At 42.2% G+C, this 25,165-nt stretch overlaps 1 protein-coding gene across 4 annotated transcripts in view; it reads right to left on the bottom strand.

Annotated features, from left to right (window-relative positions):
• The window catches only part of LOC138761575 (partitioning defective 3 homolog B-like), a 1,428,627-nt gene that overhangs the window by 96,441 nt on the left and 1,307,021 nt on the right, over window positions 1-25,165 (bottom strand). For all 4 annotated transcript variants that reach the window (XM_069933904.1, XM_069933905.1, XM_069933906.1 and 1 more), the window contains one exon: window positions 14,031-14,107. In XM_069933904.1, the coding sequence (XP_069790005.1) occupies window positions 14,031-14,107 (77 nt within the window). The remainder of the gene's footprint in view (window positions 1-14,030; window positions 14,108-25,165) is intronic.

The following is a 25,165-nucleotide window of genomic DNA, read 5'->3' as shown; positions in this document are numbered from 1 at the left end:
TTAAGAGGGGTTATGTCAAAGCTTAACATTGTCAGGTACTGAAAGGGGACACGGGAAACTCCAAATAAGTCATTCCCACGACTGGGTCACTGTTTGTTCTAGCAGATCTGTTGCTTGCAGAGGACAGGGAACATCCATGGCAGTCTTCAGGACTGGACTGTCTTTCTGGACAAGGTTTAGAAAGAAACAATTCCTAAGGCCAAGCACCTCCCTCAAGTGAACTTCAATAAACTTGAACTATTTGAAGGACCAGGTTTGGGAAATCGAGTGGCTTTCAAAAGGGTGGTTGATTGGTTGTGAAGCACTGAAAAAAGTTCTGCAGATACGATTTGGAGAGGAAATTGACAAATAAAAGTTCACTTTTCCACGAGACTCAAGTCAGGGACTGACTCAATGATGGCTTAAAATCCTGTAGGGATGAGAATCCTGTAGGATGCTTGCCTTTTGCAATGTGTTAGTCAGCAGGTCACTTCAGGTCTGAGTGCATTAGATATCAGCTTCGTCCCTCCTGTCAGCAGTGCCCCTCCGAACCAGACAATGTGAGCACTAAGCCCAATGGTGGAGCGAGAGTGTGGCACTTTCACCGGTGCCATCTTTTGGATGGGACACTGAACCAAGGTTAGGTCTACGCTTTCAGGAAAAGGTCCTAATGCCCTGTTTCAAGAAGGGTTATCATAGGTCTGCTGGTTGATATTTGTTGCACAAACAAATAAACCACACCAGATCTTCTGGTCATTATCATGTCGTATTCTTTGTGAAGATCACCTTCAATGACAATTCTGCTCTATGGTTTTGTGGGTTCTCCAGTGATTGTTGAGATCGATGAGGATGCCACAGGGTCCTCCACAGCTGGGGCAGGAGGGAGTGCACGGGCTGTGTGAGGGGCTAGACTGTAAGGTGATCTGCCCCAGGTAGGGCTGTTGGTGAGTGACGGTTTGGACGCTGAGGTGATCTACCCCAGGTAGGGCTGGAGGTGAGTGATGGAGTGGTCTGTGAGGTGCTCTGCCCCAGGTAGGGCTGGAGGTGAGTGACGGGGTGGACTGTGAGGTGATCTGTCCCAGGTACGGCTGGAGGTGAATGATGGGATGGGTGGTGAGGTGATCTTCCCCAGGTAGGGCAGGAGGTGAGTGACGGGGTGGGCGGTGAGGTTTATCTGCTCCAGTTAGGGCAGGAGGTGAGTGACGGTGAGCTGATCTGCCCCAGGTAGGGCTGGAGGTGAGTGATAGGGTGGGCGGTAAGGTGATCTGCCCCAGGTAGGGCAGGAGGTGAGTGACGGGGTGGGCGGTGAGGTGATCTGCCCAGGTAGGGCTGGAGGTTTTTTTTCTACAACTTTTTTTTCTGACATGCAGCACGGTAACAGGACATTCTGGTCCATGAGCCCATGCCACCCAAATATATCAATGAACTACAACCCTCATAAGTTTTGAAGGATGGGAGGGAAACCAGAGCACCCTGAGGAAACCCATGCAGACACAGGGAGTAAGTACAAACTCCTGACAGATAACGCTGAATTTGAACTTGGGTCTCCGGCTCTATAACCGCATGGTGCTTGTGGGGACGTCGTCGTGTACTCATGAAGCACGGCCTTGAGATTCTCAATAAAGTCCCCGGTGCCCCTTCTCCACTTGAAGGGCCATGGGCAGGGCTTCTGAAGAATCTGGTGGGCTACACAGTGATAATACTTCATACACGATCACCAGCTCCAAATTCCTAACAGTGCCCCACAGTCCTCAGGAAGCTACTGATATCAAAACTTTTTCTTTTGCACCAAGTTGCAGTCATTCGATTTTTGCTGAGTAAACAACAGCAAATACCAGGATCAATACTGACACAGCCATGCTGTACCATGTGGACATTTCCACAAACGAATGGTTATAGACACTCATACTTATCCACGCCTACATACTTTTACAACACAAGAGCTACAGTATCTTTGTAATTCCAAAATTTCAAACCAATCTGCTATAAGTTTGCCACTTATTTTTTTTTAAGCAATACAGCATGATAGCAGGCCCTTCTGGCCCGCACTTCCCAATACGTACATGTGACTCTTGAGGAAAAAGAACTGGCCAAAATAATCTGGAATCTTCCATGTAAAAGTTGTCCCTAGTCTCTCATCTTGGCCCTGGCTGCCCACAGGCCGGTGCTCTCAACGCTTCAGTCACGGACCCTTGCCTCGGCCATAAACCCTCACCTTGGCCCTGGCTGCCCGCCCATCAGAGATCCCAATGCCTCAAACATGGACTCTCACCTGGGCCCCGGTCCCCGTCCCCCCTTCTCATCAGAGCTCCTGACGACGCAGATACAGCCGTTCTGATGTCCCCTATAGTAGGACGTGTTTTGATGCATGAACTCTTCGCATTTTTGTCCGTTTTTAATTTAGAGCTCATTTGGACTTCTGCTATGGATGTGGTATTTTGGACTCTCGTGGGAATTTGAGCTCCTCATAAGTAATATCTATGTCATAGTCGACCCCATAAATCTAACATCAAAAATGGTCCACAAAATTCGACTTTTATACGAGTGAATACGGTGATTTGTTTTTGAATATATACTCCAAAGTAAGAGTGATTTGGGGATTCTACAGGTCTTGTACGCATTATATGAAAGTAAACACTTTTCTTTGACCCCAGCCAGGGAAATAAATGTGAGAGCAAGGATGAGAACATGTGTGGCTGAGTACTCTTCTACGCATCAACATAAAGCCAGCAGTCACGCTGATCCAACATGTGCTTGAAACGTTTAGAACATCTTATTTTATTTGAGGGATAGCTGGCTATTCAATCCTCAATGCTGTTGACTCAGCCGCCAACAGCAAATTAAATCATCCACTTTTTTTTCAATTAAGGATTTGTCTTTAGTCTTTAAAGATCAGCCACAGCTTCCTGAGATAAGCGTTCCTCAATTACACAGCTTAATGTGACTTCTTCACTGATCCCATAAGCTCAGTAGCCCCATGGAAAACAAACGTGTTTCCTGCCCTGACTTAGAGCCCTATGATTTTCTTTGGTAAGCTTATCCAGTTTTGAAACATCTGTTTTCTGGGTGTGTGGGAGAGCCGTGCAATTCTCTTGGCTGTGCTCAGGGGAACAGCATGGAGCTACTTGAAGACATGGCCGCGGCACGGTTGGTGTAACACCTTTACGGCACCAGCGATTGGGACCAGGGTTTGAATCCTGTAAGGCATTCGTACATTCTCCATGTGTCTGCATGGGTTTTCCCTGGGGGCTCCAGTTTCCTCCCGCCGTTCAAAACATACCCCAGGGGTTGTAGATCAATTGGGTGCAATTGGGCAACATGGGCTCAAGGGACGAAAGAGCCCGATACCATGCTGCGTGTCCAAGTTTAAAATTTAAATTTAAAAAAACTTGAATTGAATTTAATTTATATTTAAACATTTAAATAAATTTAAATTTTAAAATTGAAGAAAGCAATTGGAAAGGTGTCCCAAGGCCATTTGTAAGGGGAGCGTGCTTAATGTTAAATTCAGCTTGTTGGCATGAATCGGGAATCGCAAGAATAGGACCAGAACATGCTCGTCTCCAGGACCCAGGATGCCAAGTGCATCAGTCTCTCATCACCATTCTGGGAGCTGAGGATAGAGTTAATTTTAAAATTTAATAAACAGGCCATTTCGGCCCAAGAGTCTGTGCCACCCAATTTACACCCAATGAACCTTCACCCCGGTACGTTTTGAAAGGAGGGAAGAAACCAGAGTTCCCAGGGAAAACCCACGCAGGCACAGGGAAATGTAAAAACTCCTTACAGACAGCACGGGATTCGAACCCTGGTCCTGATCGTTGGCTTTGCACTAAATGCTACACCAACTGTGTCACCCCTTGCCTTGTCAAATTGGTGTAATTTTTTCAGTTCTGAGCTTTGCCATTAAATATCCCATGATCAGAATCAGAATTTATTGTCCTGAATCTGTCATGAAATTCGGTGTTTTGTGACAGCATCATAGTACATTATAAGTATTATATAGTATTATTACCATCTTACAACATTACGATAAAAAAATTAAAATAATAGTGGCTGAAAAGGAAGGCAATTTCTTTGGTTCATTGATTATTCAGGAATCTGATGGCAGAGGGGAAGAAGCTGTCCTTGTTCCGCTGAGTGCTTGTCTTTAAGCTCCTGTACTTTTTTCCCTGATGGTAGCAGAGTGAAGAGGGAATGACCTGGGTGGTGGTGGGTCTTTGAGGATAGAGGCTGCCTTTTTAAGACACCTCCTCATGTAGACATCCTCGATGGAGTGAAGTCTGGTGCCCATGATGTTGCAGGCCAAGTTAACAACCCTTTGGAGTTTATTCTTGTCCTGAGACTTGGCGCCTCCGTACCAGGCAGTGATGCAACCAGCCAGAACGCTCTCCGCGGAACACCTGTAGAAGTTTACGTGGGTCTTCAGTGACATGCCGAATCTCAACAGAAACCTCAAAGTATAGCCGCTGGCAGGCCTTCTTTGTGATTGCATTAGCGGAGAGGCACCAGGACAGATCCTTGGAGATGTTGACACCCAGGAATTTGAAGTTCTTGACCCTTTCCACTACTGAGCCCTCGATGAGGACTGGGTCGTGTTCTCCTGAATTCTGGGTTAGAACATTTCAGTTTAGCCTCGATCAGAGCATTTCAGTTTAGCTTGGGTCAGAAGATTCCAGTCAATTCAGCCTGGATCAAAGGTTTCTTTTTGTGGACCTAAAATAGCATCTTTCTCTGAGCTGCTGGTACAGCACATAGAAATAAAGCTTTTCACATATCCCTGTATGCAAGACAATAAAGAGTTCATTGAACATGAAAGAGTACAGCACAGCAACAGACTATTTAGCCCACGTGCCTATGCTGAACATGATGTCCAAATCAAACTACAACTCTGCTGCTTGCACCTGATAGATATCCATCCATCCATCCATCCATCCATCCATCCATCCATCCATCCTCTTATTGTCAGCAATTCCCAAGATGGTGGATAGGTGGAGATTTTTCCTTGGAATATAGGAAACTAAGGGGATGAGCTGGCAGAGGTATATGAAATTAGGAGGGAGATAGATCAAGGAAAGTGTGAAGATCTTTTTTCCTTGGTGGAGGTGTCAAGAAAGCACAAATTTTAATGAGCTCCAGGAGGGGCTGAGGAGTGGCTGTCTGAAGAAGCTTCTGGAGAAGCACTTTAATCATCACAGTGCAGGAGCTAATGAGGGTAAATGGGGTTACCCAGGCCCAAAACGTAGGCTACCCTTTAATTCCTAGGGATGTTGCATGACCTGCTGAGTTTCTGCAGCGAGCTTGTGCATTGCACTTCACCCCAACATCTGCAGACTTTGTTGTTTAACCATTTTCGGAGCTTCAGCACTGCCTTTTCAAAAGCTCAAAAGGTTCCTTTGATTGTCATATAATAATACTTTAAAACTGTTGTATACATGATATATTTCAACTTTTGTTTGCCGTAAGGTAGACAATGAGCCACCGTGAGCATTGTCCGATGGCCCTAACAACAGGAGAAAGAGAAGCAAAATCGAATCCCTTCACACCACCAAATAAAGTGGGTTAAACCAACCAATTTAGTGGGTAATCTGGCAGTGTGAAAGGTCCCAACCGGGATGGGTGAGTAAAAATCAACCTGGCTCTGGTTCTTGGTGAGGTGGGGGATGTAGTATCAGACCCGGGTCGTGAGAATGCTCAACCAACTCTACCAGGTACCATTAGTGGCTGCATGCGTGGGTCAGTCTGGTAGCATTACAAGTAATCTTGAGATGATTGAAAGGACAGGTACACGTTGAAATATAACTGCACGGTAGTATATCACATAGCGGGCGGTGGGGCTGTCAGTGCACGGCCGGCGGGGCTGTCAGTGTGTACCGGTGCTTTAAAATCATCTCAAGATTACTTATAATACCTAATACAATGTAAACATTATGTGAATAGTTATTTTATTCTATTGTTTAGGGAATAATGACAAGTTGGTCTATAGGTTGTCCTAAGCTTGAACAGTCTGAAGGCCACTGCGGTAGATTTTCCTATGAACTTTCATACATTGTGCGCTTACGGCTTCTTAAATTGTGCGCAGTTTCCCCCTCACCCCCCCATGGACTTTTATACATTGAGCGCATATGTGGTTTATTCCCTCTATGATTGCACTGCCCTGCACGTACATAATAAGCCACTTGTGACGTCACCGCTGGAGGTGAGGGGCCCCCCCTTAGATCCAAGAGATCTAGATGATCCATGGTCCAGTGTGAATGCTTACTGCATGCCCAGTAGGTTTACCCACTTCCTAGAAAGGTTGGCAGTGTTAAAGGGGCTAAGTAACTGAGTGTCTGTGGATTTGCCTCCAGAGCTCCCACTGCTTCTGCAGCCACACAGACTCCTGTTCGATCCACTGGCAACATGAGCTCCAGATCCAAATGTCCGATACAACAAGGATGCTTGAGGCCCTTCAGGAGCCTTGCTCTCAGCACCCTCTCAAATCCCAGATCCGACACTTGGTTCCCATGAGCCAGTCTCCAGCCTACATGGGTCCTCAGCCACAAGTCTCTATATGTGTCCTTCAGCTACTGAACCCCTCATTGGTCCACTGATGTGGTCACCGTCCAGTCGGGTTGCCTCCCAGGCTTCTCCTTCTCAATGGTGGGGAGGGGTTCTCCCTGTTTTTGATGCCCTGCACTGGTCTGCTGCTACCCAAGAGTCCACAACCCCTTGTGGTACACTGCCCAGCACAGATATTGCTAGTTTGGCCACAAGCCTCTGTGGTTGCAGCATTAAACAAAAAAAAATAATTGGCTCACTTAACAAGCTATTTAAAGCCTGAGTAGAGCTGTCGACATTAGGACCAGTTGGTAGCAGCACTGTGTCTCCGCTCCCTGCTTTCCCAGGTCCGTGGCAGCAGCAGCTCTGGTAATGCTGCCATTTTTTCAAAATGAAGGCGGTAAGTCTAGCTCTGAGATTGAACCTGGGCTACTTGAGAGCCATGTCACAATTAGCATAATGGTTAGTGCAATGTTATTTCAGCACCAGCGTCCCCGTCTGTAAGGTGTTTGTACGTTCACCCTGTGATCCCCAAGGGCTTCCCTCTGGGTGCTCCGGTTTTCTCCCACGTTCCAAAGACCCTACGGGATTGGTAGGTTAATTGGTGCAATTGGGTCGCTTAAACCTGCTTACATTTAATGTTTAACGATAAATTTTAAAAATTTAATTTAAAATTGCCGTTAAAGTTGGGAATGAGGCAACTGAAAATTTCAAAGCAGTGAAATTTCTGATGGGAGAGGAATATGGAGTCAAGATGCAGATCAGTTGTGATCTAATTGAATGACAGTACGTATATGAGAGGCCACATGATCTTAATGGTCTGTACATAACTAAAAACCCACTTATTCATATGACTCACAAACTCCTGGCGTCCTCAAACCTGTTTCGCTTCATTGTGCAGGTAGGTGGGATGGGAAGGAAGTGGAAGGGATGCATTAAGAAGGGATAAATAAATTCAGATAATTAAAGAGTAGGAGATGAGATATGGCTGACTAAACATGGAAACAGGAGGCAGAACAAGTTACATTGCAACTAGATTTGATACAGTTCTCAACTTTGCAGACATTAATTATCACCCGAGAGGAACTGGCCTCTTGATGGTGTCCCTTCAACCCTTGCTTTGTTCTGTGTAATGACAGCTCAGGAGCCATAGCTGAACTTGTACTTGGGATACTGCCCCCTCAGATCATTGACAGGGTTATGTGAACGCCTAGGCAAAAGTCTTATGTCCAATGTATCCTGTATCCGGAGGATGCATCTTGATAGGAAATTCTTCTGCAGTTTTTTTTTTAAAAAGCGGTTTATTCAATGCACCAAAGTCAGGCAGTGAAACCTGAATGATGAACCTTCAATGCAATGAACAGGAAATTTCTTTCTCAAGTTACTAAGTAAAACATCAGTCTTGTCTTAATAATATTTGCTGGAACACGTTTTTGTGTGTACATTCGTGATGATCAAGGTGAGAGATTGCTAGCAGGGTAATGAAACACATTCTTTCCTGAAGTGTGCGACAGCACCAAGCAATCCCAAGAGACAGATACGAGGCGATATGAGAGTCATCATCCCTTATACTCTGCCCCTTCAATGCACCATCACCCAACCCCAAGGATCACGCTCTGTCGCGTTTTAGTTTGATACTCTCACATCAGGCAAGTCTTAACAACCTCTGTGTAGTATGCTGTCTGATTAGCTTCACACTAAGGCCTTTTTGAGGTTCGACACTGAGATCAATGAGGCGTTCAAGTTAACACTGCCTCAGCTCTTGCAAGACTGGGCAGAGAGCTCAAAATTCCAATCCATTGTGACTCCCAGAGACCCTTCCTGAAATCTAAGGGAAATGTTTTTATCGTATGGTCACTGCCTGGATTGATAATGACTGCGGTGCTCAACAGGCCTTTTAACTGCTCCTTTATGGAATAAGGACTTTCAGCCACTTGACACTGGTCCATTTACAGCCTCCATGTGCAATCTCACAAGGAGGAAAGGGAGGAGGAAGGGATTCCTTCTGATTTGAGTGCCGAAGGCTCTGAAAGGAAAAGCTGCCCTTTTTCTCTTCTGTACAGATCTTGGGTATGACAACGGCTCTGTATACGCTAATCTTTGTGAGGTTTTTCAGTTGGTTGTTTTTCCCCAACATTCATTGGAGCAACTTCATCTCCAACATCGAAGTACACGAGATGGCAGAGTCCGACAGCATCGAATCCACGCTGCTGAAGATCCAACTGTGCTGGGTAGGTCACGTCTCCAAAATGGAGCACCATCGCCTTCCCAAGATCGTGTTATATGGCGAGCTCTCCACTGGCCACCGAGACAGAGGTGCATCAAAGAAGAGGTACAAGGACTGCCTAAAGAAATCTCTTGGTGCCTGCCACATTGACCACGGCCAGTGGGCTGATATCGCCTCAAACCGTGCATCTTGGCGCCTCACAGTTTGGCAGGCAGCAACCTCCTTTGAAGAAGACCGCAGAGTTCACCTCACTGACAAAAGACAAAGGAGGAAAAACCCAGCACCCAACCCCAACCAACAAATTTTCCCTTGCAACCGCTGCAACCGTGTCTGCCTGTCCCGCATCGGACTTGTCAGCCACAAACGAGCCTGCAACTGACGTGGACATTACCCCTCCATAAATCTTCGTCCGTGAAGCCAAGCCAAAGAAAAAAGAACAGACCTTGGATTCCTTTGGGGGTAGTGGCCAAAGGCAGACATGCTGGAGGTCGGATGCTGGTGCGTTTGACCCATGCATTTCACCATCAGGCTCAACAGTGGAGCAGTGGTGCATGAGGAGAGCTGCCAGATGCTCTCGACATGCACTCCTCGGCTCTGCGTCAGGGAGGCTGGTGTGCAACAGTGACTCGCTCCAGCTGAAAAAGCCACACTTTCTGGTTGGTGGATCCTTCATTTGTAAAGGCTATTCATAAATTAAACCATTTGACACCATTGAAGGTCACTTCTGTGATCTGGGAAAATAAGATGATGTGGCGGCCTGTAAATGCACTTCACGCAGACGTGGACAGAGATCGCTAAAGCGACTCCAAGGACAACGAGCGAACCGGCGGGGGTAGAAGCTGGGACAGCATCAGACTAACTGCCCTAAAATGGCATTGGTCAAGCTGCCCAGCTAACTCAGCAGAAACAGGTTGGGGTAGAAGGGCCTTCATATGCACGGACATTCCCGTCTGCTATTGTTATTCATATGGATGACTCAGTCAATCAGCAAAAACGGCGGGAACTTGACAGTATAAAAGGAGCCTTTCCAGCCCTAATAAAGTGAGTGAACTTAGCCTGCCACACTCTGTGTGTGTGTGTGTGTGTGTGTGTGTGTGTGTGTGTGTGTGTGTGTGTGTGTGTGTGTGTGTGTGTGTGTGTGTGTGTTTTTCTTTGTAGTGGTCGGCTACAATGGGAATTTATGCATTGTTCCATTGGAACCTGAAATTTGAGATCATTATTGAACAAAGGGGAGGCTTATTACAATCAATATTTATTACTGTGAATATTTATTTAATTATCTTTTCATATTTATTATCTATTTTTCTATATTGTAATTGGTGTATCGTTCACACCTGTGTGGCTGCAACAAGTTATGAATTTTGGAACATCTGTGCACTCTACTGGTGTATATGACAATAAACTCATATCATATATGCTCCTTTACAGCTTTTTGAAGAGTATCATTATCCACCCAAGAAGACATGCACACTTTGAGACCACGCTTCGAATACTGAGTTCAGTTCACCTTTTACCTGCTCCTATTTTAATTTCCATTGAGTGGGATTGTCACTTTAAGAACCAAGCTGCAAGCTTGGAGGAGACTGGCTGACAGCAGACTGGGACAGCGTCTACTCATTTTTGTAACTTCTGAAGAGAGAGGAAATGTCCCTGGAACACAGGTGCAGAGACCATGTGACCTGCATATTAAAGAACCAGGACATTGTGCGACCAGGGTCCATTTTGAGGAAGCAGCATAGGAGCAGCAGCTCCTTGAAGAACGCTATGCTGGAGTGGCTTCGCATGGCCAAAGGGAAGGTCACTTTTGATGGGGACTTGTTGAATCCCATCACGGCCAAAGGAAAGGTCACTTCTGAAGGGAGATTATTAAAACTCCACCATAACCATTGTGACGGTCATTTTGACTGACCCATGAAAGGGTTCTGGAAGCTTTGAGAATGCCACTCACTTAATTTCCCCTACGCCAAGAAAAGGGGTGTTTTATTACTTGTCTGAGAGGACATTTCTAGGGAAGCAACTCCACAAGGATTTTGTAAGTTTATAACAGTCTGTCACCCAGTCTCTCCCACCTCATTCATAATCACTTTTTTTTTAAACATCAATTTAAGAGTCTTCAGCTAAGTTGAGCTAAAAGTTTAGCTAAGGTGTTATATTATTGGTAATTAATAATAAAAATATTATTTTAAATACAACACTGTCTTGGCTAATTTCTATTGCTGCTGTCTGAGTACATAACATCACCTCATTACAGAAAAGATGTGAAGATTTACCAGGATGTTGCCTGGATTGGAAAATATGTCTTGGAAGACAAGGCTCAAAGAAGGATAAGAGGTGACTTAATAAAGGTCTGGAAGATCATGAGAGGCATAGATAAAGTAGACAGTCAACACCTTTTTCTTCAGGGAGGGAGTAGCATACACCAATCTGTACAAAGTGAAGGGAGGAACGTTAAGGGGAGATACCAGGAGTAAGTTTTTTTTCCTCCAGAGAGCTGTGGTGCCTGGAATGCCTTGCCAAAGGTGGTGGTGGATGTCGAATCATTAAGGCAATTTAAAAGACAGACAGGCACACACATGAAAGAAAAATAGAGGGTTATGAGGTAGGGTGGGTTTCATTTTTTTTTGGTAGGTACAACATCTTGGGCTGTAATGTAATGTTCTATTTATATTCAGACATCTCAAGTAGGACTTGAAGTCCGATTGTCCCAATCCAAGACTGCCCAGATCAGGTCCCACCAACCAATCAACAACAGATATACCAGTGAATGAAAAAAAACCTGAAAAGTTCCATGTCAACTTTCTTATTTGGTCCACAATCTTCCCAAAGAGCTCACACACTCTAGCATGATGTTGTGCCTATGTAGATGATTACATTGTTTTACATGAAACATCCAGCTCCATGCTTTTCCTAATGGAATTTGTGTTATGATTTACCATGGCCCTAATGACTCAGCTGTAAAACATTTGTTAACTTTAGTATCACTAACAATTATGAACTCAGATTTCAAGTTCGAATGGAACGATGGGTTTGTAGCGGCCTATGCCTCAGGCCGGCACAGGAAATGGCCATCGAATGTGGCAACCAACAAAGTATTGTGCGAGTTGAAATGCCCTTTTCCATAGGCTGCCGGCAGAGCGGTGAAACTGGCCAATTTCCGCCAGTGGATCACAGGGAGCCCAGGCATCCAAGGTGACCAATCAGCAGCTGGCCCACTCAAGCAACGCCCCAGTGGTGACGTGGCCGAGCTGACTATAAAAGGCAGAGCTGCCACTGAATGAACTCAGTGTTGAATACACTCGACTGTTTTGTGTGTGTGTCTGTCTCAGTCTGTCTCGGTCTTTCTTTTCTTGCAGATTTCAAGGTACAGCCTTAGGGTTATAACAGAGAGCTATAACCCAGCTGGAACTGTAGCGACCCCAAGTCATCCAAATTGAGGTTGGTGATTTGAACAAATTTTCACTTACAACAGAGGACAATTAATAGCACCTCTACTCACACTTACAAACTGAATGAGGACACAGACTAAGGAAACTCTGTGACACTGAGCTCCTTGGAGTATCATGTCAAATCAATCAATGGAAATCATGCAAATCAACAAAATGTTATGCAATTTATTAAACCAGCCATTCTCAAACAATTTTTGGCTATGCCTCCACCCCTCCCGCCCTCCCCCCACTAGGTCTCTGCTCAAAGTTTATGGGACCCCTTCCCTGTGACGCACTTAGGTTTTTGTTTCTTTCGTATTTCTCTCCTACCGACGACATAAAAAAATATTTATGTTACATGAGGTGAAAAGAAAACAAGATTTTTACTTAAATGTGCTGTGGCTTCCAGGGTCCCCATTGAGGATGGCTGGATTAAACTATACAAGAATCCCCTTGTTCAGCAGGCTCAGTTCAATGGATTGAATGCTCTTTGACATGTCATGCTTTGTTGTGTCATTTACCCAGGATTCAAAAGAGACAATAGTAGAACCACAGAACACTCAGCCCTTCTATTCTGTGCTGAAGCATCATTTCACTAGTCCCATTGACCTGCACCCATTCCATAACCCTCCAGACCTCTCCCATCCATGTATCTATCCAATTTATTCTTAAAATTTAAGAGTGAGCCTGCATTTACTAGGTTAGATGGCAGCTCATTCCACACTCCCATTACTCTCTGAGTGAAGAAGTTCCCCCTAAGTGTTCCTCCTAAACCTTTCCCCCAAAGCCTTGTCCTCTGGTTTTTAATACTCCTAATCTGTGGAAAGAGCCTAGTCACATTTACTCTGTCTATACCCCTCATAATGTTGTAATCTCCCCTTATTCTTCTTCGCTCCAAGGAATAAAGTCCTAACCTGTTTAATCTTTCCCAGTAACTCGACTCCTAAAGACCCAGCAACATCCTAGTAAATCTTCTCTGTACTCTTTCAATCTTACTGATATCTTTCCTGTAGTTAGCTAATCAGAACTGCACACAATACTCCAAATTTGGCCTCACCAATGTCTTATACAACCTCACAATAACATCCCAACTCCTGTACTCAATACTGTGATTTATGAAGGCCAAGATGCTAAGAAGTTATAAAGAAAGCTTTTTCAGGGAATTATGTATCTGTATTCTCATATCCCTTTGTTCCTCCATACTCCTCAGTGCTCTACCATTTACCGTGTATGTCCTTCCAAAATGCAACACTCCACATTTGTCTGCATTAAATTCCATCTACCATTTTCTGGCCCATTTTCCAGTTGGTCCAGATCCCCCTGCAACCTATGAAAGCCTTCCTCGCTGTCCACAACATCCCCAAATCTTAGTGTCATCAGCAAACTTGCTGATGAAATTTACCACATTATCATCCAGATCATTGATATAGACAACAAACAACAATGGTCCCAGCATCGATCCCTGAGGCACACCACTTGTCACAGGCCTCCAGTCTGAGAAGCAACCATCCACTACCACTTTCTGTCTTCTCCCATTCAGCCAATTTTGAATCCAGTTTGCAATTTCTCTATGGAGAGGTTGAACCTTCTGAACTAATCTTTCATATGGGCCTTTGTCAAAGGCCTTAAAGTCCATGTAGACAACATCCACAGCTTTTCTTTCATCTACTTTCTTGGTAACCTCCTTGAAAAACTCTGTAAGATTCGTTAAACATGATCTACCATGCACAAAGTCAATGTTGACTATCTTTAATCAGTCCTTGGCTGTCCAAATACTTGCATATCCCATGTCTCAGAATACCCACCAATAATTTACCCACTACTGGCATCAGGCTGATTAGCAGGAGAGGCTCCCATACCTTGGCAACGTGGAGTATTGGTGTTCTAGCTCTTCAAGTCGGGAACGACTATTTGATCCTTTTACAGATACTTGTGCCTGCAAAGAAATTTGGAGATTGTTAAGGACATTTCAGGTTGTAGTATGTTTGGAAGAAAGATAAAGATCCTATTGGTCAAATTAATCACCTTACCAATTTAATTTGATTAGCCAATCAATTCAATTGATGATAATGAGCACCCAAAGCATTGACTTGCTTTGTAACTGAATCCAGTTAAACATTTCAGCTCACTTAACTTTTGCAGCTCATTAACCCAGTTAGCTCACCAACCTTCAAGTCTCTCATTCAGTTCATTTTCTGAATAAACTGTGTCTATGTTAATCAGCTGTTTATTGTACCATGTCTGGCATGATAATAAGGTTTCTTCAATCTGTCACCTCCACCACCAAAAGGAGAAGAGCAGGTTCATTTAAAAAATCATTATCTCCAGAATCTCCTCCATCTCACATCATCTGCTTTTGGACAGATATTCTTGCTGGGTCAAAATCCTAGCACTCTCCACTCAAGATTGCAAAACGCTGCAGAGAGTAGAGAACACAGCTCAGAGCATCATGCGAACACCATGCTCTCCTTCACCAACTCCATCTGTGCTTCTCGCTGCCTTGGAAAAGTAGCTGAAAGATAGAGGAAAAGACATCACATTCTAACCCTCATCCTCCCATTGGAAAGAAGATTTACGAGTGGGAGATCACACACCAACAGATTCAAGGATAGCTTCTTTCCTGCTGTTATCAGACTCCTGAATGAATCTCCCACGAGTAAAACTATTTTGTCTTTGGTCTATACTAACTGATCTCTCACTGTGCCACTGCACACAGTACTGTGTTTTACTTGCTGTACTATGTACGGGATGTCCAGCTGGATTGCTCACAGGGCCAACTTTCTCACTGCATCTTGAACTTGAACTTACAGTTATTTTGAAACATGCTGCAAGATTCCGAATCGTCAATGGTTCACCGCATAGAATGAGTGATTAAAAGAAAAATTGAGCTGGGCCCCCTTTACCATAATCACAATTATTTACTAAGCCAGCATTTTAACATATACATTCCTCAAATCATCCAAACCATAATAAGACATCAGGTTAGGATTCAGGAACAAGAAAAAATCTGCTGCTAGAGCTCAGTGGGCTGTGCAATATTTGAGGTACAAAAAAGAATTGGTGACCTTTTTGGACCCTTCATCAAAATTGAGTGCACAGAGGGTAGATCGTCAGTATAAACTGTGTGCCCAGCATTAGAGTAATGAGAGTTTACTGTCATATACATATATACAGATGTATCAATAGTCTTCCTTGCTGCAGCCACACAGGTATGTAAGATAGGCTAACTACATTAAATTACTACAATATGCCAAGATAAAAGAGATAATAAATATATAATTATAGATAGGCAAATATTCTATTGCTGCTGTCTGAGTACATAACATCACCTCATTACAGAAAAGATGTGAAAATTTACCAGGATGTTGCCTGGATTGGAAAATATGTCTTGGAAAACAAGGCTCAAAGAAGGATAAGAGGTTGTAGTAAATGCAAGAAAAAAACAAGTGACGTTTCAATGGTGCAAGCAGAACCTTTAGTGGTCTCAGACTAGTTTATTATTCAAGAGCTGTTGATATTCTTGAACCTAGATGTGCTGGACTTTTGGGTGTTTGTACCTTCTGCCTGAAGGTTGAGGTGAGAAGAGGATGCCGATTAATAGGTGCTGCCATCTTGGGCGCAGACCCGCGGTCACGAGATTTCAACTAAAACATCGTTGGTTCCCTCAACGGGCCGTTCAAAGCCCATTTGTAGCCGACGGCAGTCGACAGTTGCTGAAGCAGCCTGTGATGTAACCAGTCAATGTACTTTCCACACTAGAGAAGTTTGAAAGAGTATTTGACAAGATGCTGGAGGAGTCACGTGATGGAATAGTGGCCAGTAGGAGAATACCAGCCCTCTCCAGGAAAGAAGAAATAAATTGAAGAAAATACAAAGTTCAAGAAATACAAAACAAAACAAATAAAAGATAAAGTTGAAGAGAAAAGAAAGAAAATGGCACCCAAGAAGGAAAAAGTAAAAACAATGGGAAAAAAAAGAATAAAAGATGCTGGAAGAGAAAGGAGAAGGCCTTACCTACATGAAGAAACAGAGGGTCGTCATGGAGAAGAGAGCCCATTCTCCAAGGTTGGTGACGACCCCACAGAGTGGCGACCCCCCGAATGTTGTACTGCAAAAATGGCTCTTTGACCCAAACAAAAGTGTGCAACTGCATATGCACAGTGCGCTCACTAAGAAACACGAGAACACCAACAGGAAGGGGGCCCAGCTGAGGAATGGGCAAAAACAGCGCGACCAGCTGAGGGATGCCCGACACCAGGGCTCTCAGCTGGAAGAAGAGGAAAGCGACAGGAAAGTGAGTGATAGGAAAGAAGAGCAGCAGCAGAAGGCCCGACAGATGAATAGCCCAGAAGAAGAGGACCAACAGCAAGAAGCCAAGCAAGAAGAAGCCCAGCAAAGTGAGGCAAGCAACTCATCAGGAAAGTCAAAAGCGACACAGATACAAGGAAGAGAAGAAGAAGAAGACACAAACACAGGTGCAGGCACAGAAGAAGAGGAAGAAGAAGACGAAGATCTGCACAGAGAAATAGAAGGTAAAATAGATGGACAAAATATAGATAAAAAATTTTTTCAAGAACAAATGAGAGCATTAAAAGAAAGGTTGACATTAGAATTTAGTGAAATGGAAAGAAAAATGAAAAGTTCTGAAGAAAAAGTGAGTAGAATAGAGATGGTCATGACAGAAATAGGGAAAAGATTAGAAAATGTGGAAGAACGAAAAACAGCTATAGAAATGGAAGTGAATGACTTAAGAAGTCGAAGAAAGTGACAAAAAAGTTAAAGAGTCACAAGAGCTGTTAGCTCAGAAAATTGATATGATGGAAAATTATAGTAGGCGAAACAACATAAGGAAGATGAAGAAGGCACAAATCTGAAGGAATTTATAAAAGAATGGATCCCAAAGGTCCTAGGAATGACAGAAATACAGGAAGGAATGGGAATAGAAAGGGCACACAGAACACTAGCTCTGAAACCACAGTAAAATTTTTGAGATATACAACAAAATAAAATATAATGGAGCAGGGAAGGAATAAAATTCGAGAAGACAAAAAACCATTGGAATACAAGGGTCAAAAAAGATTTTTTTATCCAGACATAAGTTTTGAACTCTTAAAGAAGAGGAAGGAGTTTAATTCTGCAAATTCGATCCTATGGAAAAAAGGTCATAAATTTATGTTAAGATACCCAGCTGTGCTTAAAATATTTATCCCTGGGGAGCAAAACAGACTGTTCTCGGATCCGTAGGAAGCACGAGAATTTGCAGAACGCCTGCAGGACAGAAGGAGAGATGAAGAGATATAACAAGAATGAAGAACAGTGATAAAATACATATAAAGATGTAAAAATAATGTATATGTAAGAACTAAAGAAGGGGAAGAAAAGGGAAGAAAGGAAGTAAGGGGAAAAAATAGGGTGAGCTTTGTTATATGTGAAGAAAAAAGTCTTTTCTGGAGAGGGTTTGGTGGGAGAGAATAACCGTCACTGTGAAATCAGACGACGCTTGCGAGCGGGTTCGCAATCCAAATGGAGAGGGGAGTTGTGGTTGCCCGGCAAGGGATAAGGGGCAACTAAGAGAGGGGGTGGGGACATTTGGGGTTAAGAGAATATTAGATGTGGGAGTTGTTGAAGTATTTTATGTTTTCAATGTGTTGTCATACATTGAGTTTAAAAAGGGAAAACTGAGTGATGAAATTGGGGAAAAGGGGGATGGTGGTGGTGAGGGAGCGGAAATGAGGTATAAACAGGATATGAGATGGCCATGTTGAACTATATGACTATAAATGTTAATGGAATACATAATGAAATTAAATGAAAAAGACTATTAAATTTCCTGAAAAAAGAAAAAAATAGGCATAGCATTTGTGCAGGAAACACATCTAACTGAAGTGGAACATAATAAATTAAAGAGAGACTGGGTAGGGCACGTAGCGGCAGCATCATATAATTCAAAAGCAAGAGGTGTCGCTATATTAATTAATAAAAATGTACCAATCAAAATAGAGGAGGAAATAATAGATCCAGCAGGGAGGTCTGTAATGATAAAGTGTCAGATATATTCAGAATTTTGGAATTTGATCAATATATATGCACCTAATGAAGAGGATCAAAAGTTTATGCAAAATATTTTTCTGAAGATTGTAGATACACAGGAGAATATGTTGATAGGAGGGGATTTTAACCTTAATTTGGATCCAATGTTGGATAAAACTGGACAAAAGACTAGCAAAAAGAATAAAGTGACCAAATTTATGGTTAAATCAATGCAGGAAATGAAACTTATGGATATATGGAGGAGGCAGCACCCAAGGGAGAAGGAATACTCATATTATTTGAGTAGACATAAAACATACTCAAGGATTGATACGTTTTTGTTGTCAGCCCATATTCAAGGGAGAGTTACGAAAACGGAATATAAAGCTAAATTGCTATCTGATCATTCACCCCTGTTATTAGCAATAGAACTGGAGGACATCCCACCAAGAACATATAGATGGAGGTTAAACTCCATGCTACTTAAAATGCAGGAATTTAGAGAATTTATTGAACGCCAAGTTAAAAAGTACTTTGAAATAAATACGGAATCAGTGAAAGACAAATTTATATTATGAGATGCAATGAAAGCTTTTATTGGAGGGCAGATAATAAGTTATGTAACTAAGATGAAAAAGGACTACAATCGGGAAATAGAACAGTTGGAAAGGGACATAGTAAGTACAGAAAATGGACTAGCAATAAGGGATGATATAACAAAAAGAAGAGAATTGGTGGACAAAAAAATAAAATATGAAACATTGCAAACATATCAGGTGGAGAAGAACATAATGAAAATTAATCAAAAGTATTATGAGCTAGGAGAAAAAAACACACAAAATATTAGCCTGGCAACTTAAAACAGAACAAGCTAAAAGAACTGTATTGGTATCAAGGAAAAAGGACAAACAAATTACATATAATCTAATAGAGATTAATGAGAACTTTAAGCAATTTTATGAACAATTATACCAAACTGAGAATGAGGGGAAAGATGATAAAATAGAAGTTTTTAGCTAAAATTGTACTTCCGAAATTGCAAGAGGAGGAACAAAAGAAACTGATAAAACCATTTGAAATAGAGGAAGTACAGGATATATTAAAAAAGCTGCTGAACAATAAAATGACTGGAGAGGATGGATTCCCAATAGAATTCTATAAAACATTTAACGAGTTATTAATTCCTCCTCTCCTGGAAGTAATGAACCAGATAGAAGAAACACAAAACTTGCCAGATTCATGTAAGACAGCAATAATTACAGTAATACCAAAGATGGGGAAGGATCCACTAACACCAGCATCAGATAGACCTTATCTTTACTTAATTCAGATTATAAGATAATAGCAAAATTATTAGCAAACAGATTGGCTGACTGTGTACCAAAAATAGTAAAACAAGATCAAACTGGATTTATTAAGAAAAGACAAACAGAGGATAATGTCTGCAAATTTATTAATCAAATTCATGCAGTTCAAGGAAATAATACTTTAGATGCAGAAAAAGCCTTTGACAGGGTAGAATAGAATTATTTATTCAAAGTATTACAGAGGTTCAATCTACCAGAAAAATATATTAATTGGATTAAAGCATTATATAATGGACCATTGGCGAAGGTAACAGTAAATGGATATGTATCGAACCAATTTAAATTAAGTAGGTCAACTAGGCAGGGATGTCCACTATCTTCCTCACAGTTCACTTTAGAAATAGAACCATTGGCAGAACTGATAAGAACAGAAAATAAAATAAAAGGGATAAAAATAAAGGAGGAGTATAAAATCAGTTTATTTGCAGATGACATCATAGTATACTTAACAGAACCAGAAATATCAATAAAAGAACTACATAAGAAATTGAAGGACTATGGAGAAATATTGGGGTAGATCAACACAAATAAAAGTGAAGTGATGCCAATGAGTAATGTGGATTATACAGAATTTAAAAAAGAATCACCCTTTAAATGGCAAACACAAACAATCCAATACCTAGGTATTAGATTAGATAATAATTTAAGCCACTTGTACAAATTAAATTATCAGCCACTAATAAAGAAATTGCAGGAAGACTTAGAACATTGGAAAGAGTTACCGCTAACGTTGATAGGGAGGGTAAATTGGATTAAAATGAATGTCTTCCCAAGGATACAATACTTATTTCAATCGTTACCAATTCCTTTAACAGAGAAATTCTTTAATGAACTAAAGAGAATAATAAGGAAATTTTTATGGAAAGGGGGGAAACCGAGGACAGCATTAGATGAATTACAGAGAGGTACAACCAAGGTGGTTTACAGTTACCAAACTTTAAAAATTATTATAGAGCAGCACAATTAAGGTATTTATCACATTTTTATCAGACAAGGGAAAATCCAGATTGGACTAAGTTAGAACTAGATAAAATAGGGGAGAAGGTACCGGAACATATACTTTATAAGTGGGATGAAAAGCTGGTATGATATAAAAGCTCACCAGTACTGCACCATCTGCTCAACGTTTGGAAGAAGATTCATGTCGAAAGGCAAAAAACAAATGATCAACTACCAAAATTAATATTGACACAAAATCAACTAATCCCTTTTACAATAGATACCTTTTCCTTTAGAGAATGGGAGAGAAAAGGGATCAAAAGAATAGAAAATAGTTTTTCGGGAATAAATTATTATCTTTTGAACAAATGAAGTACAAATATGGTATAACTTACAGTACAATGTTTGCATACCACCAACTGAAAACCTACTTGAAGGACAAATTGGGAAGCAGGCTGAGGTTACCAGAAGGAAGCAGTTTTGAATATGTGATTACAGACACAATGATAAGTAAAAGATTTATAACAAACATGTACATCAAACTGCAAGAGAAAGAGAATGAGGAAATAAGCTGTAAACCCAAACAAGAGTGGGAACAAGATCTAAACATAAAGATAAAGAATGAAACATGGGAAAAGCTAAGCTCCGGAACTATGAGAAATACAATAAACACGAGGATACACATGATACAATATAATTGGTTACACAGGCTATACACCATGCCCCAAAAGTTAAATAAATGGGACCCAACAGTATCAGATAGATGTTTTCGCTGCAAGATGGAAACAGGAACAACAGTACATGCAATTTGGGCATGTGAGAAAGTGGAAAAGTTTTGGGAAGATCTAAATCAGGTATTAAATAAAATCACAAAAAGCAACATACCAAAAAATCCAGAGATCTTTCTTCTAAGTAATATAAGAAGTAAAGAACTTGCCCTCGATTTGGATGGAGCACAAAAAAGGTTTATTATGATAGCCTTAGTTGTCCATCAGCCAGCTCCCCACCATGACTACCAGCCCCCCCACATCTCCATCGGGCACACAAAACTCAAAACAGTCAACCAGTTTACCTATCTCGGTTGCACTATTTCATCAGATGCAAGGATCGACAATGAGATAGACAACAGACTCGCCAAGGCAAATAGCGCCTTTGGAAGACTACACAAAAGAGTCTGGAAAAACAACCAACTGAAAAACCTCACAAAGATAAGCGTATACAGAGACGTTGTCATACCCACACTCCTGTTCGGCTCCGAATCATGGGTCCTCTACCGGCATCACCTACGGCTCCTAGAACGCTTCCACCAGCGTTGTCTCCGCTCCATCCTCAACATCCATTGGAGCGCTTTCATCCCTAACGTCGAAGTACTCGAGATGGCAGAGGTCGACAGCATCGAGTCCACGCTGCTGAAGATCCAGCTGCGCTGGGTGGGTCACGTCTCCAGAATGGAGGACCATCGCCTTCCCAAGATCGTGTTATATGGCGAGCTCTCCACTGGCCACCGTGACAGAGGTGCACCAAAGAAAAGGTACAAGGATTGCCTAAAGAAATCTCTTGGTGCCTGCCACATTGACCACCGCCAGTGGGCTGATATCGCCTCAAACCGTGCATCTTGGCGCCTCACAGTTTGGCGGGCAGCAACCTCCTTTGAAGAAGACCGCAGAGCCCACCTCACTGACAAAAGACAAAGGAGGAAAAACCCAACACCCAACCCCAACCAACCAATTTTCCCCTGCAGCCGCTGCAACCGTGTCTGCCTGTCCCACATCGGACTTGTCAGCCACAAACGAGCCTGCAGCTGACGTGGACTTTTACCCCCTCCATAAATCTTCGTCCGCGAAGCCAAGCCAAAGAAAAAGAAGAGTTGTAGCAAAAAAATGTATTATGTCAACCTGGAAATCAGAAGAGAGCCTGAGACTACAGCAATGGTAGATAGAAATGAATAAATGTATTCCATTGGAAAAAATAACATATAATTTAAAAAATAAAGTCACAGTATTCGAACAAATTTGGGAACACAACAGAGAAGTCCTACTGTGGACCTCCATCACCTAAAATGACAGAATGAGAAGAAGACGAAATGAACTGACCCAGTGTGTAATAGTTGATGACACAATTTTCTTGTTTATTTTCATTGTGTGATGACATTGTTTAATAGTTTTATTGTATTGTAAATGTTGAACATTTAATGGGTGGGGAGGGGTGTGGGAAGGAGGGAGGGAAGGGAGGGGGGAAAAAGGGGAGAAAATGCCACTGTGCATATTTAAGAGGGAAATGTTTGTGTGTATTTTGATTGATATGGTTCAGTGTGAAAAATAAAAAAATTAAAAAAAAAGACAAGATGCTGCATCTCCTTAGAAAGTAGAACCGTGGTGTTCCTCTTTTACGGTTACCTCGATGTACTGGCTCCAAGAGAACTTATCCGATATGTGGACATCTAGGAACTGGAAGGGACTGACCCTGTTCACTGCCATCCTGCCAAGTGTGTGGTCCCTCAGCCTCCCCTTTCTCATCGACAATAAGCTCCTTGATCTTGCTGATTTTGAGAGAAAGATTGTTGTTGTGGCCCCAAACAACCAGGTTCTTGATCTCCATCCAGTTTCCTGACTCATCATTTCCTGTTTCTTTTGGCCAACAATGGTCATATTGACTATCTCTCCTCTTGATGAAAGGTTTTTGACCCAAAACATTAATTGTTCTTTTCCTTCCACAGATGCTGTTCATCCTGCTGAGTCCCTTGGACAGTTTGTTGTTTTGTTGCATGTTCCACCATCTGCCATCTCTCATGTGTCCTTGGGTTAGGCTTCAATAGAACCATAGAGGACTACAGCACTGAAAAAGGCTGCTCATCCCATCTTGTTTGTGCCGAACTATTATTCTGCCTTGTTCTGTTATCTGCACTTGGATCATAGTCTCCATGCCCCTCCATCTATGCACATGCCCAAATTTATCTTAAATATCAAAATTGAGCCCCCATTCACCACCTCAGCTGGCAGCTCGTTCCACTCTCCCACCACTCTCTGTGTGAAATGTTCCCTTTAAACATTTCACCTTTCGCCCTCAACCCACGTCCTCTAGTTCTTGTTTCACCTAACCTCCATGGAAAAGGCCTGCTTGCATTTACTCTGTTACAATTTTATATACTACTGACAAATCTCCCCTCATTCTCCCATGCTCCAGGTACAATTGAGGAAGATGGAGTAATGACATACAATGCAAGCAGGATGTTGCTTTGACTCCACTATTGAAACGCCATTCAGCTATGAGTTATCTGAGAATACAGGTATAGGGCATGAATGACAAACTCATGGTAGGGTTGTCCAAAACATTTCTGTCAGATAAACAGAAACCTACGTGACCTTAAAGAATGAAAAGGCCAAACTGCACAATCGCTGTTGAATTCCTGTCAGGTCACTTGTTTGAGTGCTTCTGGTACCATGTAACCTAGTACTACCTCTTGCATGGTCAGATGGTCGGATACTAAACCGGCTCCCCCACCAGGCTTGCCTGGTGTGGAGGGTGGCTATACAACCTGCGGGATGTAAAGCAAGACCTGTCAAAGGGCGGACGAACACTCTTGCAGGGTCAACAGCCATCTTAGCAAGCATGTGCCATGAAGTGCGGAAAGGGCATGCCTTGGATTGAAGCTTGGTCTGGACATTCACTGTCACAGAACTTCCTCCAGCCTCTTCGTACCTCATCAGGCTGCTGGATCCAGGAGGGGATGTCGAGAGGGTGGCTCTGGACCTGTGCAACCCCCGACTCACGTAAAATCCATTCACGCACATGTTGCTCCTTTCTGAAGAGTGAGTATAAACCCCACAAACTGACTGAAAGGAACCACCATCACCCTATAGGATGGATAGCCAGAAGAAGAAGACTGCAGTTTAAAAGATTTGAGGAACAAAGGTTGGACTATGTTAGATTAGGTGGTCCCAACACTCGCTAAAGTTGCTCCAGCCATCTGCACTTTCTTTTTTAAATTTAAATCCTAATTTTTCTTCTTTCTTTTTCATTATTTTTTATTGAAGTTGAAGTTCCACATTGTAAAATACACAGTACATAAGAATACATATTAAAATTCAAAAAGAGTACATTACACTTAGATCATACTAGTTCATCCAAGGTACCCCACATTCTCAATCAAACAAATATTACAGTAATAGTTTATTGTTATAAAAAGATCTAAACCCACAACCAAAAACAAAGCTGTTTGGCAAGGAGAGAAAAAAAAATTCCTAATTAAAGTGATAAATTACCTTATTGGTAATCACATGCAGAGATTCTGAAAATAATTCATAAAAGGGTCCCCACAGTGTTTTAAAATTTAAATTTAAATTGGAAATTGAGCATCTAATCTTCTCTAAGTTTAAACATGACATTGGGTATGAGTAGGCGGAACAATGCCCTTCCATAGCCATAAGAGAAGTAAAAGCTAATGCATGCAAATCAGATGCTGCTCGAGTTGTGCCACTCTCTCTAACAATACCAAACAAGATAGTTAAAGGATTAGGCTAAAAATTAACTTTAAACAGTACAGAGAATGTTTGAAATACTTTGATCCAATATTTCTTAAGGCTCTGGCATGTTCAAAACATAAGAATTAATGAAGCTCTCTATTGTTGCATCTATCACAATGAGGAGATACAACTGCA

The sequence above is a fragment of the Narcine bancroftii genome, chromosome 4 (assembly GCF_036971445.1).
Source record: "Narcine bancroftii isolate sNarBan1 chromosome 4, sNarBan1.hap1, whole genome shotgun sequence".
In the NCBI taxonomy this organism is placed as follows: domain Eukaryota; kingdom Metazoa; phylum Chordata; class Chondrichthyes; order Torpediniformes; family Narcinidae; genus Narcine; species Narcine bancroftii.
Note: the sequence above shows the minus strand (reverse complement) of the source record. Positions and strands in the feature narration are given on the sequence as shown.